This window comes from Eretmochelys imbricata, chromosome 3 (genome assembly GCF_965152235.1).
Source record: "Eretmochelys imbricata isolate rEreImb1 chromosome 3, rEreImb1.hap1, whole genome shotgun sequence".
Classification (NCBI taxonomy): domain Eukaryota; kingdom Metazoa; phylum Chordata; order Testudines; family Cheloniidae; genus Eretmochelys; species Eretmochelys imbricata.
In genome coordinates, this window is record NC_135574.1 from 97312150 (window position 1) to 97331145 (window position 18996).

The following is an 18996-nucleotide window of genomic DNA, read 5'->3' on the forward strand; positions in this document are numbered from 1 at the left end:
CAGACTTTTCTGATAAGACAGAAAGAAAAGAAGAAGTAGGTTACCAGACACAGAACTCGATCAGAATAAGAAACATGTTCTTTGGAGACTGCTGGAACAATCACACTTTTAGCTAAAAGAACAGGAGGACTCGTGGCACCTTAGAGACTAACCAATTTATCTGAGCATGAGCTTTCGTGAGCTACAGCTCACTACTATCCTCAGAGTAAGAAGAAAACGAATCAAAGTGCACAAAATATAGGAATGAACTATCTGTTGGTACAAAGACAAGTAAGTTTATTGGGGGAAGGAAAACCCCATTCACAGAGAAAATAGAATATGAAACCATATTGATGGTATTAGAACATCACTGCTCCTGTAAGAGTCAAATAGCCTAGGTTACGCTCTCAGCTAAAGCAAGCTCCCCACAGACCACTGGTAGTCTACAAATCGCAGCTCAGGAATCACTGCCTTACAGCTTCTAGAGAGGGATCAAGAAAAGGTGCGAGTTTCCTCTATTCCTCTCACCTGTCCCCTCTAGACCAGTGGTTCCCAAACTTATTCCACTGCTTGTGCGGAGAAAGCCCCTGGAGGGCCGCGCCAGTTTGTTTATCTGCCACGTCCGCAGGTTCGGCTGATTGTGGCTCCAAGTGGCCGCAATTCGCTGCTCCAGGCCAATGGGAGCTGCTGGAAGCGGTGGCCAGTACATCCCTCGGCCTGCGCCACTTCCAGCAGCTCCCATTGGCCTGCAGCAGCGAACCGCGGCCACTGGGAGGCGCAATCGGCCAAACCTGCAGACGCGGCAGGTAAACAAACCGGCCCGGCCTGCCAGGGGCTTTCCCTGCACAAGCGGCGGAACAAGTTTGGGAACCACTGTACTACAGCTTCCCCTCTGTTTCAGTTAGCTGTATCTCTGTGGTTTTCTGCAGAGTAAGGGTATTGCTGTTCTTAAGCTAGGGTCTGCTCCTGCAGGCAAAGTCACAGAAAAACAAGGTTTTTTTAAACGTGCCATTCCTGCTCATTTGTTTTCTGTAATTTGGTCAACAAGCCAATGACACCCATGCAGAAAGCACTTTGTCCCAGGAAAGAACAGGGGCTGCCTCCTAGCCAGCGTTACCTCTGTGCTATCATTTTTTATTTTCAGATTAGAAGAGATTAAATAGGCAGGGAGGAGGAGCCACTAGAGGGCATGAAAATCCTTCAATTTTCTGGGCCATCTTTCTGCCTCTCTGTACCAGAGGAAAAATGCAAGATTTGTGCTGGATCTACAAAAATCACAGAAAACAAATCAGAAAATTACTTAGATAAAAAATTGTTTTTCAATAATTGCATTAAAAAAAAAGAAATGCCATGGAGAAAAGCCACCTTGCAAAAATGCAATGAAAAAAGTACTGGACCAGACACAAAAGCTATTCCCCCACCTTCACCATGCGGATGATCAAAAACCTAATGTTCCACCCTTCATTAATGAGTAGAGTTCTGCAAGACTGGATTAAAAACAAATGTTATTCCTCATGCTATACAGCTTTAGCGTTTTCAGAGATATTCAATCCCAGTGGATGGATGTTTCAGGGATCGGCAATTTTAAACAATCTCTCACATCTGAAAAATTGGTTTGAATACAGCCACGGTCATTAAGCCAAAAAAGTGTATTTGAAGTGTTCTCAGGCCAGTTCTTGTGGCTTTTGTGGTTTTATTTTAGTTCTTGTATGTGATTTGGCTTCTTGGAGAGAAAGTACTTTCTTTGAACAAGATCGTATCAATACCTATCCATTCCATTCCTCTCAGTAAGTCTACTGAGGACCATTTTACATCAGCCTTCCCTCCTGTTGCAGTGGATCCAGTTTGTATAAACAGAATGCTGAATGTCAAAGAAACTTTATATGGAAATAGACACTTCGAGAATTATTAAATATGGAATGAAAGAGAAAGCTTAATCTGCAAACTACAAGAACAAGTTGGCACACATTTGGTTTGCAAAGACCTTTCAGCTACTTTTTACTTATTATAACAACCCTCGTGTGACATAAATGGAGATTTCTATGTATAATCGCAGTACGAGCACTGTGGAACATCCTTGCTTGAAAAAAAGAGTTCCTCAGAACATCAAAGATTGCATCTTCTACCAAAAATAAAATGTATATTAATCACTTGGCCACTAATGTGCTGATACTACTGCTGATCACGCTAATATTTTATCATTGTTTCTTTGCTTACCCACTTGTCTGTATCCATCTGTTGTGTCATCATATACTTAAATTATAAGCTCTTTGTGCCAGGGACCATTTTGTTGTTCTGTGTTTGTACAGTGCCTAGAACAATGAGGTGCTCTTCTATGAAAGAGGCTCCCACGTGCTATGGTAACACAAGGAAAATAATAGTAATACATAATAATATTATAATAAACTTGCCTCTGAGCTGGACATTGCTCTGACAGCATTCAAATCAGATCCTGAGCAAAAGGTATTTTCTGCACCATGGATGATAAGACCTTTCCCATCCTTCCAATTTTCAAGTTCAGTTACCCTCTCCTGGAGTTCTAGCATCATAGTGCCTGTCATTAGGGGAGAAAAGCACAACTGTGTCAATAGGGACACAATCAGAGTGTAATCTTACTGTACTGCTTGATATTTCAATTGTGCACCACCAAGAATACCTTATACCAACAGAGAATTAGTAAATGATTGCTGGAAACATTTAAAGTAAAACAACACCTTGAGATATTGGGTCAACGTCTGGCATAGAACGTCAGAGACCTTAAGCACATGCTTAACTTTGAGTGGTGACTTGTAAGGCACTTCTATGAGATTAATATTAAGCATATGTTATAAATGACATCAAAGTATGACTCACTTCCCTAGAGAAGTAATGATATGCATAGCATTTTTGGTGGACAATTCAGTTTCTGACGTCCTGAGGAATTTTTAGTGAAGAAAGGATATTCCACAATGCTCATGCTGCATTTATAGAAAGAATAACTTGACTTCAGTGGAACTACTCATGCTTAAAGTTAAGCTTTTAAGTGCTTTCCTGGACCAGAACCATAGTCAACAGATGAAAGAAGAAACACACAGTCAAAGTCAAGGAGATCATCAGGAAGGAAGCTAGTGATGGTGAACATGGACCCTCTCCTCCTCCCTAAAGAAATTAAAATGGGGGTACAAAAAGATCAGCACATATACACAACAAATATGTGTTAACTGGTAAATGAACATCCAGAGGCCAGGTTATAAGCAGAATTCATTGTTAATAACTCAAGTCTTGCCTTGGTGAACAGTTAGTGTGCAGTAAGTTGAGGTGTAAATCTACAGAGCACTAGCGTGTTGCACACTAACTGTGCATGTGGTCCCTGCTACTGTGCACTAAAGTCACCTGGTGAACACTGGCTTACTCCTGTTTTGCAGCAGAGTAGATCAATGTGCTAACTTTACAAAAAAAATTCAAATATGATACCATTTTTGGAGTCTAGACAGTTAAAAACTATCTCACTACCCTTACTGCTTGGCTCCTTTCCCTTTCAAATTTGGTCAAATTAGAATTCAACAAGATGTCTGGGCTGCTGAAATTGGTTTCATTAGGCTTAAGCTGATATTATGAACATTTGTTTCCAAAGACCATTTCAAACAGGAGGCTATCAGAATCTAACTAGAAAAAAAAATAGCAAGACTATATCCATATTGCCCATCAGCTATTTGCCAACATATTCTTGCTCAGCTTTCTGTTCCATGAGTTGTTCAAGCACAGAATAAACATTGTTCCTAAGAGACAAAACTTGCTGTATAAAGTAAATGTTTGGCAAACAGTTTTTATGCCACAGTTTGTTAGTGATATTTTTAAGCTTTCTAACAAAAGTATGCATTTTATATATATTACATACACACGTATGACTATTTAGAGAAGCCAGGTATCCAAGGATAGGCTCTTTCTGACAAGACCTTTCTGGTGCAAGGACTATAATTTACTATGTTTGTAGGTTGCTTAGCACAATGAGCACTGGTTTCTTGACGACTCTGCACTACCATAATATAAATAATTACAGACACACAAAAAAGGAATGAAATTTGGAAAAGATATGTGAGCATGTAATCAAAGACTGTATCATAATCCATACACAGAAGGGGGCCAAATTAAGGTTGCACAGACAAGCATAATTCTGGCATTTCCTAACTTTTCAGTGCTTGATTTCGCAACCTTAACAACATAGATGTGTACGTGTAATTTCCTAGGGTTTTCAAAAAGCAAACTGAAAAAAAAAACCCAGAAATTGTATCATGCTGGCATCATATTACCATTGATGTCAGTTATCAGTGGGGCTGGAACCTTTAGATCCATGACAGAGCTTCTGCTCTGTCCTCTCTAAGCAGCTCCTGTTCCAGCCTTCTCTCTTCTCCATCTCGGACTCCTCACTCTGGTCCGATTCTCCTCACCTAGGTAGGCCCATTTCCATTTGTCAGGCTTCTATTCCCAGTCCATTTGTCCAGCCATTCCCAATTCCCTCCACCATCCAGCCCGTCCCAGTCTCCCCTCAGCTCCTCAACTGATTTCAGTCTCCCCTCCCACATCTATCAGCTCCCAAACCCTATTTCCCTCCCTGGCTCCCAAGTCCTAGTCTCCTAGCCCAGCCAGTCCAAGCCTCCCACAACACCAACTCCAAGTCCTAGTTTTCCACACCCTTTCTCACCCCCAGCATCCAGTTCCAGTTTCCCTCCACAGCTCCTGTTCTTTGTCCCCGATTCCAAATCATGCAGCTTCTTCCCCCAAGCTGCCAAGGCGGAGCAGGGTCTCACAGAGTACCTGAGAGAAAGGCTCCCTTGCCCTCAGTTCAGATGCCCAGACCTGGCATGGCCTGCTACCCAGAGCTGAAATTGCATGGAAACTTCTGCTCATCTCAAGGCTGAAGCATGCCAAGGGTAGACAGAATCCTTGGGAAATTTAGCTGCTAAAATCAAAGAAATCCCTACTGAGCATGTGCAAACTGCATTTTTTTTTTTTTAAGGCTTATAACTCAGCCATATTTGGGTGGATTTTAATGTGGACACCAAAAGGCATATCCTGACACAAAGGCCGTCCTCCTCTATATTTCAAGTCCCTATTCAAAAGTATGGGGGCACGAGAGCTTTTCAAATAAAAAGTAAAAAAATTTTAATGTGCACAAAACAACATTTTTCCCTAGCTTCATTCTCTGAAACGGATGAATTGTTTTGACTGAAATTTTCAAAAATAAAATAAATAATAATAATAATTCAGCCTGAGGCTGACAAGCAAAATTACAAGCAACCAAAACAGTCTAATAATGTGGAGTGTTGGACCAACTTAATAATAGTTAGAACAACCAGTCCTGCCTATTGTAATACATTGTAGTGATCAGCAAATAGCTAGTGAATTAAAGAGCTGCAATAACATATTCCACTCAGCTGAAGGCGAAGGACTGAATTAACACAGAGAATGAATTAACTGTCATCTCATCTCCTAGAGGGTCTTCCTTGAGGTGAGGATTTGGAGGCACACTGGTGGGGAAGCTTTCTAGCTGTGCCTATTTCATGGATGAATACAAATTTCCAGGGCTGTCAGTCTAGAACCTTTCATGCATATTAAATTGGCTAAAAATAAACATAATGTGCCTACATTGATATATTACATAAAAAAATTAAGAGAACCAAACGTTAGGAAATGCCAGATTTGCGGGTATCCATACAACCTTAATTCAGCCCCCTTGTACGTCCTGGATGTACTGAATGAGGCAGGGATCCTGTGAAAAACACAGCATATGATTGTGTAATTAAAGTCTGTACTGTGATGTATATGCATAAGGGGGCTGAACTGTAAGGCTTAGCAAGTCTCAAAGCTAGGGCAACAGAGCTGTCGGCAGCAAACACCTCCACACTGCCATCCAGCAGCAGCAGTCACTGCTCGCTGCACTATCCATGACTATCTACATACACAAACCACAGGAAGTCCTGCCTCAAGGGGTCCGACAGGCAGTAGCTTCATGTCTCCGGATTGACTCCCCGCCTTATATAAACCCAAATGGTGTTCCAGGAAGTGTCCAGGCAACAGGGCAGATCTTCTGTAGCTGCCATGACCTTAACTTCTGCTTTCTGCTCTAAACTCCTGGTTTTGACCTTGGCTTAATTTGGACTTCACTTCCTGACCTAGACCCTGACACCTGACTTGGACTCTAACCTTTGATATCAACCTCGACCTGGGACTTGACTTCTAACTCCTTCACCACTCTCAGGCTCGGGTTTGACACTGCTCTGACCATTAGCCCTGAATGCCTTTGTCAGGATCCTGACATGAATTAAGGTTGCACAGTCAACCTTAAAACTGGCATTTCATAACTTTCTCCTAATTTTCTAGTTCTATCACCTACTCCTGCTACTGGGGATCCTTCAGCAGCTCCCAGGCATTCCCAGGATTATGGCTGTTGTTACTGCTTCTGCAGTGATGTGGGCTGCCTTTAGAACATTCATGTGATCATTATTATTTTTTTGGCATATTTTCCCCGGGGAATGCAAATGAGAGAAGAGATATGGTAAATCTGTAAGGATTTATATCCTCATTTTAAAAATGGGGAATTCAGACACAGAGGGTTAATGACGTGCCCATTGGACACACAGCAAGTCCATGACAGGGATTACAATAAAGTCCACAAGTCGTTAACCCAGTTCCCTGTATCATCCACTAGAGCAGCATCACTAGAATGTCCTGTTCTTAAATACGCTTAAATTGACACAGTAAATAGACATACAGCCCTGTTCATATGATGTCAGACATACTATGGGTATAATACCGTATATGTTGTAGGTACTGACTGATGTAGGCTGGAGATACTGAGAACCATAGGCTTTAGTCTGAAAACTCCCTTTATTAACTAATCTAAGAATAAAGAATATAATCTGCAATTAATTTGCCCAACTGGAAAGTTCCTCATGGGAGAATCCAGAGTTCTACGATAAGAGTAGGGGCAGACAGACCATAAGGATATATGAAAACAACTCTTAGGATGTTTCTAACTGGGCTGAGAATGTTCATCCTTTAGTAAATAAGTTGGTATGTTACGTGTAAAACTGATGGAAGAAGAAAGGGTGGACAGGTTGGTATATGAGGTTGGAAAAGGCCAAACTATAAAGTGCTGGGTGATGGAGAGTAGAAAGCAAGTTGGAGAAACTACGTTCAAGTCCTCCTTGCACCTCAATTTCCCAATCTACAAAATGGGCATCATGATATCTGCCAACATTTGTCAAGTGTTTTGAGTTGAAAGACATAATTATTTTTATTTGCTTCTGTCAAGGTTCCTCCCCCACTCTGAACTCTAGGGTACAGATGTGGGGACCTGCATGAAAAACCTCCTAAGCTTATCTTTACCAGCTTAGGTCAAAACTTCCCCAAGGTACAAAATATTCCACCTGTTGTCCTTGGATTGGCCGCTACCACCACTAAACTAATACTGGTTACTGGGGAAGAGCTGTTTGGACACGTCTTTCCCCCAAAAATACTTCCCAAAACCTTGCACCCCACTTCCTGGACAAGGTTTGGTAAAAAGCCTCACCAATTTGCCTAGGTGACTCCAGACCCAGACCCTTGGATCTTAAGAACAATGAACAATCCTCCCAACACTTGCACCCCCCCTTTCCTGGGAAATGTTGGATAAAAAGCCTCATCAATTTGCATAGGTGACCACAGACCCAAACCCTTGGATCTGAGAACAATGAAAAAGCATTCAGTTTTCTTACAAGAAGACTTTTAATAAAAATAGAAGTAAATAGAAATAAAGAAATCCCCCCTGTAAAATCAGGATGGTAGATACCTTACAGGGTAATTAGATTCAAAACATAGAGAACCCCTCTAGGCAAAACCTTAAGTTACAAAAAAGATACACAGACAGAAATAGTTATTCTATTCAGCACAGTTCTTTTCTCAGCCATTTAAAGAAATCATAATCTAACACGTACCTAGCTAGATTACTTACTAAAAGTTCTAAGACTCCAATCCTGGTCTATCCCCGCAAAGATAGAATATAGACAGACACACAGACCCTTTGTTTCTCTCCCTCCTCCCAGCTTTTGAAAGTATCTTGTCTCCTCATTGGTCATTTTGGTCAGGTGCCAGTGAGGTTACCTTTAGCTTCTTAACCCTTTACAGGTGAGAGGAGCTTTCCCCTGGCCAGGAGGGATTTCAAAGGGGTTTACCCTTCCCTTTATATTTATGACAGCTTCTAGAACAGCTGGGATGGATGGAAGGAACAAAGTATAAAGAGAAAGAGCAGGAAGGAAGGATTGACCTGACTGAAAAAAGGGCAAGCATGTTCTGACAGATGGCTTTGTCCAGTGTCTAAAGTTTCTTGTGTTTTTATGTTTATTACAGAGTTATCATGCAGAACAGTAATCAGTTAATGCATCTCTTATCAAAAGACATGACCTCTTATTTCTAACTGTGACATAGTTATGGGCATAATTTTTCAGAGTCATATAGTTAAAGACCCAAAGGGACCACTAGACCATTTAGTCTGACCTCCTGTATATCACAAGCTACCAAGTCCCCCCAGCACCTGCATACTAAATCCAACAACAGAAACGAGATCAAAGTAAATGAGACAAGCAAAACTCTAGGGTAACTGTAAACAAAAACAAAAAAAAATCCTCATACATTGTCAGTACCTGTGAATGCATTCATTTGCTTTGGGTTGTTCAAGGTCAGGACTCTAATGCCATGGTCTTCCTTAGAAAGGTTGATGGATCCACCACCAAACTGCTGAAGTTTTTTCTTTATCGCTTCTTCCTCAAAGCCATGGACACCATTATAAAGTGACACACCTCTTTGCAGGAACAGTCTACTCTTTGTGGTTTGGAGTAAACTTTTCCAAAGAGAGACTGCCATTTCTGGAAGGAAACACACAGCAGAAAACGATGACACCTCAGCTATTTTCTCCCTTTCAGATCCAATCCAGTTCTTCAATAGAGAAATGGGATCTTGTAAGATTAACCTTTCAAGTGAAACAGTCACAGAGAAGCCACAGACCTGAAGCTGGATACTTAGGAGATTTGCAAAAGCACTCAGGTTTCATCTAATTCAGCTCCCACTGACTCAATGGGTTTTACCACAGATTTCAATGGGAGAAAAGTTAGGCCTAAGCTGAGCATGTTTGGAAATTCCACCCTTAAAGTAATTTAAGAACCCTTAGATGAGACTGGAATGACCTGCTCAATAAACATAGTTAATTATTGAGGCTTTCTAGCTGTTTACTCTACACCAGTCTGAGGAAAAGGACTTCTCTTTCAGAACAACTAATACCCATATATACGTAATTATAGTGGCCGATATAATTATAGTGGCATACAAAAGCATCAGTATTGTTATGGATATATCAGGTCTTTCCATGATGAACCCTTCGTTTTACAGGTTTCCTATTGGTTGCAAGAGTCTTCTCCAGTTAATCTTGGTATACAGATTTTAGAGTGGTAGCCGTGTTAGCCTGTATCAGCAAAAAGAACGAGGAATACTTGTGGCACCTTAGAGACTAACAAATTTATTTGAGCATAAGCTTCCGTGGGCTAAAGCCCACTTCATCAGATGCATGCAGTGAAAAATACAGTAGGAAGATAGATATATATACACACACACACACACACACACACAGAGAACATGAAAAAATGAGGGGTGCCATACCAACTCTAACGAGACTAATCGATTAATGTGGGCTATTATCAGCAGGAGGAAAAAAAAACTTTTGTAGTGATAATCAGGATGACCCATTTCAAACAGTTGACAAGAAGCTGTGAGTAACAGTAGAGGGGAAATTAGCATGAGGAAATAGTTTTTAGTTTGTTTCAGAGTAGCAGCTGTGTTAGTCTGTATCTGCAAAAAGAAAAGGAGTACTTGTGGCACCTTAGAGACGAACAAATTTATTTGAGCATAAGCTTTTGTGAGCTACAGCTCACTTCATCGGATGCATGATGAAGTGAGCTGTAGCTCATGAAAGCTTATGCTCAAATAAATTCGTTAGTCTCTAAGGTGCCATAAATACTCCTTTTCTTTTTAGTTTGTGTAACGACTCATCCATCGTTTGTGTAAACGACTCATCTTTATTCAAGCCTAATTTAATGGTGGCCAGTTTGCAAATTAATTCCAGTTCTGCAGTTTTTCATTGGAGACTGTTTTTGAAGTTTTTTTGTTGAAGGATTGCGACTTTTAGGTCTGTAACTGAGTGTCCAAGGAGGTTGAAGTGTTCTCCGACTAGTTTTTGAATATTATAATTCTTGACATCTGATTTGTGTCCATTTATTCTTTTGTGTAGAGACTGTCCAGTTTGGCCAATGTACATGGCAGAGGGGCATTGCTGTCACATGATGGCATATATCACATTGGTAGATGTGCAGGTGAACAAGCCTCTGATAGTGTAGCTTTTGTGATTATGATGGTGTCCCTTGAATAGACATGTGAACAGAGTTGGCAATGGGCTTTGTTGCAAGGATAGGTTCCTGGGTCAGTGTTTTTGTTGTGTGGTTGCTGGTGAGTATTTGCTTCAGTTTGGGGGGCTGTCTGTAAGCGAGGACGGGCTTCCTATCGTATTTTCCACTGCATGCATTTGATGAAGAGGGCTTTAGCCCACGAAAGATTATGCTCAAATAAATGTGTGAGTCTCTAAGGTGCCACAAGTAATTCCTCGTTCTTTTGGTACATAGAGTGTCTCTTCCTGGGAGCTATACTTTGTTGTGTTCGTGTATGTGAAAAACAACCAGATAGTTACAACTGTAACTTTACAGCAACCCTGTATTTTTACTGACCAAGATCTAAATCTAAAAATTACAGAAAGTTCCTCCCCATGGAAAGAAGTTTCTAACAGGGCGTAATTGTCCACAAATGATTTCACAAGGACCTGGGGGGAAAGATCTGTGTTAGCTGGAGGCAGCTAACCTGAGGAAAAAGTCTGTTGGATGCTGTCGTATGAGGTCAAGAAAACTGTTCCCAGGAGATCTATGGAAAGGGTTTGAGTATGATTATTGCTTTATAACTTCCTAGCTCAGTCCTGCCTTTGCCCAAGAAAACTCTGGAGTGTCCCGTTGCCACACAGAAGACATAACACATGTTTATACCATTTTCCTGCAAGTGCTTTTAAAACCACAGATGCCTGTTAGACAAGAACCAGTATAAAGGGAACAAGGAGAGGACCATAAGAGACTAAGGCTATGGCTACACTAGAGAGCTTACAGCAGCATAGGTGCACCAGTGCAGCTGCGCTGCTGTAATCTCTCGCGTAGCTGCTTTAATGTGACGGGAGAGAGCTCTCCTCTTGACTTAATTAATCCAACCGCAACAGCAGTAGCTATGTGGGCGGGAGAAGCTCTCCCGCCGAGATAACGCTGTCCACATCGGCACTTAGGTTGATGTAACTTATGTCGCTCAGAGGGGTGGCTTCTTCACAGCCCTGAGCGACATAAGTGCTAGTGTAGACATAGCCTAAGAAAGACCATTGAGAGACGTGCTGCTATGTTTCTGTTCTCAGAATAGGACAAAAAGCCAAAGGAACTTTTTGTCAATCCTAAGGGTTCTTTCTGGGAAAGCAGCTCTGATCTGAACCTGGACCAAAGTTTATTCATAATAAAGAGAATTTTTGATAGCTGGCTTTTAAGTCGTGTATAGAGTGAATGGACATGTGTTTGTTAAAAATACAGCAAATTAATAATTATATATGCACATACTTTTCAGAACCTAAATAAAAAGAGTGAAGGGTGAACAATGCTGCTACTGACATGTTTGTCTTTCATAGCTTCACAGCTTCCAATGTCAGAAGTGACCATTGAGATCTCAACCAGTGGCTCTTAACCTTTTTGGGCTCATCTGTAAATGTTTATGACCTGTTGTGACCCAGTAAATAGTCTGGGGGAGGAGGCCCTGGGGCAGTTTCAGTCAGGTCCTGCATCTGGGGGGCGGGGTCCTGCCCAGCACTCATCCCACAGTGGTGGTTCCTACAGCACCTGTGCTGTGCGTATGGCTGGGCTTGGCTCTCCATTCAAGGCATTGCAACCTCCGGGGTTGCAGCGCCACTCAGGTTTGGCCCCACTCTCCCTCACGGGACTAAATTTGTGAGAGTGGAATTGTGACCTGGCTAATGGGGTTGCACTGCCCCTCACTCAAATTTGGCCTATCCGGATTCCCGTCATCATGATGGCTGGGCCAGGCCTGAGTAGCAGTGGGACCACAGAGATTGCAGTGCCTGGAGTAGGGAGGCGAGCCCAGCCCGCCCTGTAGGACAGGAGGCACGAGAGCTGCTATGCAGTGCTGTAACTAGGCATTTTAGTGCCCACGGCAAGCAAGCATATTTGTGCCCCCTACTAGCACCCTGCAAGGGACTATTTTTTTAATCCTGCTCCATCCCCACAGTACTCACTCCCACCTGCACCCTCGTTGTTTGTTGAATTTTTATCTCGCTCCCGCTATTATGACAGTGGGATAAAAATTCAACAAACAATGCAGGAGCGGGTGGGCATTGCATGGGTGGGGCAGGAGTGGGATTAAAACATTAGTCCACCTGCGCCACAAACAACATGAACGCCCCAGCCAGCAGCCACCTCGCTCCGGCCACCCAGCTGTGAAGGCAACACTACCACTGCCAGCAGTAGTGCAGAAGTATGGGTGGCAATATCATACCCGCTGCAGGGCTCTACCCCCATTGCATTTTTTTTTGGCATTCCCTCTCACTCCCTCAGCTTTGCGCCCTGGGTGGCTGCCCCACTTGCCCTACCCTGCTGTCATGCGACCCTTTGAAACATTTTGGCGGCCCAATTTTGGGTCCCGACACGTGGGTTGAGAAACCCTGATCTAGTCTAACCTCCTGTATAACACGGGTCATAGAACGTCCCCAAAAACATTCCTAGAGCAGATCTTTTAGAAAAACATCCCATCTTGATTTAAAAATTGCCATTGATGGAGAATCCATCACCACCGTTGGTAAATTGTTCCAATGATTAATTGGAATCACCATTATAAATTTACACTTTGTTTCCTGTCTGAATTTGTGTAGCTTCAACTTCCAGCCACTGGATTGTATTATACCTTTCTCTGCTAGAGTGAAATATATCATTATTATATATTTGTTCCCCATGTAGATATTTATAGACTGTAATCAAGTCACCCCTTAACGGTCTCTTTTTTAAGCTAGATTGATCTTCTTAAGTTTATCAATATAAGGCATTTTTAAAAATCCTTTAATCATTCTTGTGCCTCTTCCCTGAACCCTCTCCAGTAGATCAACATCCTTTTTGAATTGGGAACACCAGAACTGAACACTGTATTTCAGCAGATGTCATACCAATGCCAAATGCATTGGCAAAATAACCTCTCTACCCCTACTTGAGAATATCCTGTTTCCTGCATCCCAGGATCGCATTAGCTCTTTTAGCAACAAGGTCACATTGGGATCTTCTGTTCAGCTGATTATCCATCATGACCCCCAAATTTTTTCCAGAGTCACTGCTTCCCAGGACAGAGCCCCCAATCCCGTAAATATGGCCTGCATTCTTTGTTCCTAGATATGTACATCTACACATAGCTGTTTTAAAATGCATATTGTTTGCCTGTGACCAGTTTACTAAGAAATCCAGATTGCCCTGTATCGGTGACCTGTCCTCTTCATTATTTACCACTCCCCCAATTTGTGTGTCATCTGCAATCTATATGAATGAAGATTTTACGTTTTACAGCCAGCAATGTCACCCTTTACTGAGTGGCCAACACCAGTTCACCTGTGAGCTCTCGGTCCATTTCTGACTTTTCATGGTATATTGAAAATAGCTGTAAGACTTCTGAGGCCATAAACCTTGTGTTTGCTTCTTCTACCCTAAATAAATAAAAAAAGGGTTGTGTGTGTGTGTACGCATGTGAATGCACACGTATATATATTCTACAATGACACACACACACAGCAGCAGGGAAAGGGTTCACTTTACAGGGATAGCTATGGAAAACTTCTCCTAAAATACCTCCAGAGACAGAATTACTTGCTAAGTATAAGGTGTTATCTTCATCCATGACAGACTATTTCCATCTTACATTAGAATATAACAGAGAGAGACTGTTTAAAAAAAAAAAAAGCTACCAAGTTGGTGATGAGTTAATTTGTACTTCTTGTTCTGAGATCAATCTTTTATACTGTTCATAACTCCAACTCTATTTAAATCACACACCTCCTTCTGTCCATGACATTTCAATAATCACATTTTAGAATTGTTTCAATTGTTTTTGTGCTCCAAGTATAGACTTAACAAATTTCCAAAGCTGTTTTCTTTTTTTTTTTCTTAATTAAGTTGCTTTTCTCTCTGCTCTTTTTGATAGATCTTCTGATTTCTGTTTGCACAGCACCTAGCATAACAGGCCTTTCAGGACTACCATAAGACAAAGAAGAAGAAGAATACATAACACAAACGTACGTAACAAAGTGGACTAATTCACTAGTTTTTCATTATGGCAACCTGAGTTCACAGATGAAAATAGGTTGATGATCTCAACCTTCTGACCCTTCTATAGTCTATACTGGACATGCTACCACATAATAAAAGCTACTGCACAGCTGCTAGTCTCTGCTCAAGAGACGACAGACTAGAGAAGCAGGGATGATCCAGGTGTGTTAGCAGAGCTGCACGGGATAGCTTGCACTGTGCTTTCCTTTATTATGCTTGACTTAATGCAGTGCCATTAGTCCCCCACTTTCACAGACTCAAAATTTCCACAGTCACCACAAAAAACAATACACTACATTTAACTGTCAGTGCAGCCAGTGACTGCCTCCAAAGCATAAACTAATAAAAAGAGAGGTTTGGGTTTTTTGTGTAACTCACTGCCAAATTATACCTGTATGATCACATTTGATATTTTAAATTTTGTCTGTTAAAAAAAAAATAAGTTAAGAGCAAAATAGACTCAAGCTATGGAAATTTTATTCCAAAAAAAATCTGACAATTTAAATTGTGTGTGGCAGTATGCATTAACAGGCTTTTTTTACTATTATTGCTATGGCAATAAAGAGTATCAGCAAGTGAAAGATTAGAAAACAAATTGGACATCATTGCCTGCTGATCATTAGTAATGGTCAATGACTCATACAAGACAAGGTATTATCATGGAATTATTTTTCACCATCCTCCATGATACTGGTCATTGTACAACATTTTCTAATTCAATGAAAAAAGAGATTTTTTAACAGCTTAGTCTGAGAAAGATAACCACCTAGGACAACAGGACTTGAAAGACCACTTAGGACAAGCATGGAATTTAAGCATTTAGCTCTTTCATACCAAAGGAATTTTTGTTGATCTCTAACAAACAAAAAGCAAAATTTCAGTCAGTGTGGAGCACTTGCAGGCCAGGGAATGGCTGGAATTGATTTTTGCAGGTTGTTTATGGTAAGAGTACAACAGACTGGAGTAAATATAACAAATGCTGTTTGGATTCTTTAATTATAAATATTCTCTGTTAAACCAATCAAGTAAAGATGCTAAATTCTTGGATTATAATAGGACTATACAGAACCAACTGGCCAAGAAGACAGAATGGCCCAATAGGACTTGAGAGACCCAGGTTCATGCGTAAAATGGGGACAACTACGTTAAAGATTGTGAGGTGCTCAGAATGGTGGGGGTCACATAAGTATGTGAGACAGACTATACTTCCACTAACAAAGTCCTAGTAAAACAGGGTATGCTACACTCCACTATTATCTGTACCATAATCAGTTTATAGAATAACTTTTTCAATGACAAACTTTCCTGTAGAAGTCACAGGTGGTCAACATGGGAGTAATTAGCGTTATGGCCTGTTCGAATTTTTGGCATGTTTTTAAACTTGCCAGAGCTCTGGCATATTGCAAGTGATCACTAATATATATCTACACCAATGGCTGGTGATAGTTATCAATAAGGCTAAGATTTTGACATGGTTATTTTTAGTAAAAGTCACAGACAGGTCACAGGCAATAAACAAAAATTCACGGAAGCCGTGACCTGTCTGTGACTTTTGCTGCTGCGGCTCCATGGTTTTCCCCACCACCGTGGCGGCTGGCAGCTGTGGGGTTCCCCCTCCATCCTGCGGCCGGGAGCTGCAGGGTGACCATATGTCCCAAAGAGAAAATGGGACACCCCAGCCGCTCACTAAAGGTGTTCACCTCCCCCCACGCGAGGCTGTCGCCCATCGCTGGAAACCTGAGGAGGGCCCCCTCAGGAGTCTGTCACCTGTCGCTGGAACCTTGCAGGGGACCCCGTCACTGCTGTCGCCTGAGGGCCCCACTGGCTGTCAGCTCCAGAGTCCTGCAGCCCCTGGGGCTGAAGCAGAGAATGTCATGGAGGTCTCTGGAAGTCACGGATTTAGGGTTTTGTTTGCCTTTGGACTTCCAAATCATGGATTCATCTGAACGCATATCCAGTGTTGATACTTAAGTTCAATGCCAGAGGAGTGCTATGCACTGTTAGAGGTGCCAGCACACAGAGGAGCTGTTGTATCTTTTCTGAATGTCTCTGGTAACTGTCCAGGTGAAAGTTAAAGATATGACAGCTATTTTCAAAAAAGATAAAGAGAAAACTCCAGAATTGTGTCCAACATTCCTTCTCTAAACCAGGCAATTCCATGCTCCAAGACCAGGTGGGAGGCTGTGAGCTATGATTCATAACTGCCATATTTGTCCTGGGCATGCAATCCCATTCTGTTAACCCAATTTCTTTCTCCCATCTGCAACAGCCTGGCACACTGTACTATTTGGGAACTGTTAGGAATAGTACTAGATGCTGCCAAAAGGGTGATGGGCCTGCCAGTGACCACAGGTCCAGCTTCCCTCCTGTTGCATATGGAGAGGGGAGAAAAATCTCCAATGGCCTCTTCCTGGGCATATCCTCATCTCAACTCTCCTTTCCTGGTATGTGGGTGTCAAGGTTCCTCCCCCACTCTGAACTCTAGGGTACAGATGTGGGGACCTGCATGAAAAACCTCCTAAGCCTATCTTTACCAGCTTAGGTCAAAACTTCCCCAAGGTACAAATATTCCACCCGTTGTCCTTGGATTGGCTGCTACCACCACCAAACTAATACTGGTTACTGGGGAAGAGCTGTTTGGACGCGTCTTTCCCCCCAAAATACTTCCCAAAACCTTGCACCCCACTTCCTGGACAAGGTTTGGTAAAAAGCCTCACCAATTTGCCTAGGTGACTATAGACCCAGATCCTTGGATCTGAGAACAATGAAAAAGCATTCAGTTTTCTTACAAGAAGACTTTTAATAAAAATAGAAGTAAATAGAAATAAAGAAATCCCCCCTGTAAAATCAGGATGGTAGATATCTTACAGGGTAATTAGATTCAAAAACAGAGAACCCCTCTAGGCAAAACCTTAAGTTACAAAAAAGATACACAGACAGAAATAGTTATTCTATTCAGCACAGTTCTTTTCTCAGCCATTTAAAGAAATCATAATCTAACACATACCTAGATAGATTACTTACTAAAAGTTCTAAGACTCCATTCCTGGTCTATCCCTGGCAGAAACCAGCATATAGACAGATACACAGACCCTTTGTTTCTCTCCCTCCTCCCAGCTTTTGAAAGTATCTTGTCTCCTCATTGGTCATTTTGGTCAGGTGCCAGCGAGGTTACCTTTAGCTTCTTAACCCTTTACAGGTGAGAGGAGCTTTCCCCTGGCCAGGAGGGATTTCAAAGGGGTTTACCCTTCCCTTTATATTTATGACAGTGGGGAAGGGAGCAAATAATTCAAAGGCTTTCTGAAAGTCCACGTAGACAATAGCTACTGGATCACCTTTGTCCACGTTTGTTGACCCCCTAATAGATTGTTGAGGCATGATTTCCCTTTACAAAAGCTGTATTGACTCTTCCCCAACAAATTGTGTTCATCCATGTGTCAGATAATTCTGTTTGTCACTACAGTTTCAACCAATTTGTCTGGTACAGAAGTTAGGCTTATCAGCCTGTAATTGCCAGAATTGCTTTTGAAGCCTTTTTAAAAAAAATGGTGTCACATTAGCTATCTTCCAGTCATCTTGTACAGAAGCTGATTTAAATTATATGTTACACACCACAGTTAGTAGCTCTGTAACTACCTCTGATTTCCTTCAGAACTCTTTGGTGAATGCCATCTGGTCCTGGTGACTTCTTACTGTTAACTTTATCAATTCATTCCAAAACCACCTCTACTGACATGTGACTCTGGGACAGTTCCTCAGATTTGTCACCTAAAAAGAATGGCTCAGGTGTGGTAATCTCCCTCACATCCTCTGCAGTGAAAACTCATGCAAATAATTAATTTAGCTTCTCCACAATGGCCTTATCTTCCTTGATTGCTCCTTTAGCATCTTGATTGTCCAATGGCCCCACTGACTGTTTGGCAGGCTACCTGCTTCTGAAGTACTCACAAAAGTTTTTGCTGTTAGTTTTTGAGTCTTTGGCTAGTTGCTCTTCAAATTCTTTTCTGGCCTGCCTAATTAACTAATTTAACTGACCCTTCCCACATGCCTCTGAAATACTATGACATCTAGCCTAAGGTTGGTAAATAAAAGAGAGCTATGGATAGGAAGTATGTAAGGACATTCTTATACATATATAAATCTGTAAAATGATTTTAAAATACTTATTTCACAGGTATGTTGTGAGGCTTAAATCATCAACAGATATAAGGATCTTGCATGAAATGTCCTATAGAAGCACATATTATTAATTCATCCCTTTTATAGATAAATAAGATGAAGGACAGCGAATTTAAGTAACCTGCCAATGAGTCATAAGGAGTGATGAAAATAGAACTAGAGTCCTGGTTCCCAGTTCCCTGCTCTAACCACTAGAAAACATTGCTTTCTTAGCTTCTAGACAAGTAAACTTGTTGGAGGAGGAGGATGAACTAATATAAGTAGCTTCCCAATGAACCACTGATCAACTAAAATAAAGGAATGAGAAAATTTTAAAATAACATTAAAATACTAATTTAAAACTATACCTACCACAGTTTTTTGCCTTTTGCTGTGCTTA

The 18996-nt window shown here is 41.5% G+C and overlaps 1 protein-coding gene across 3 annotated transcripts in view; it reads right to left on the minus strand.

The window, feature by feature from the left end:
• Positions 1-18996, minus strand: part of ECHDC1 (ethylmalonyl-CoA decarboxylase 1) — a 47235-nt gene that overhangs the window by 18241 nt on the left and 9998 nt on the right. For all 3 annotated transcript variants that reach the window (XM_077813029.1, XM_077813027.1, XM_077813028.1), the window contains exons 2-3: positions 8640-8861; positions 2391-2533 (exon numbers count right to left, since the gene is read on the minus strand). In XM_077813029.1, coding sequence (XP_077669155.1) covers positions 2391-2533; positions 8640-8859 — 363 coding nt within the window. In that variant the 5' untranslated portion in view covers positions 8860-8861. The remainder of the gene's footprint in view (positions 1-2390; positions 2534-8639; positions 8862-18996) is intronic.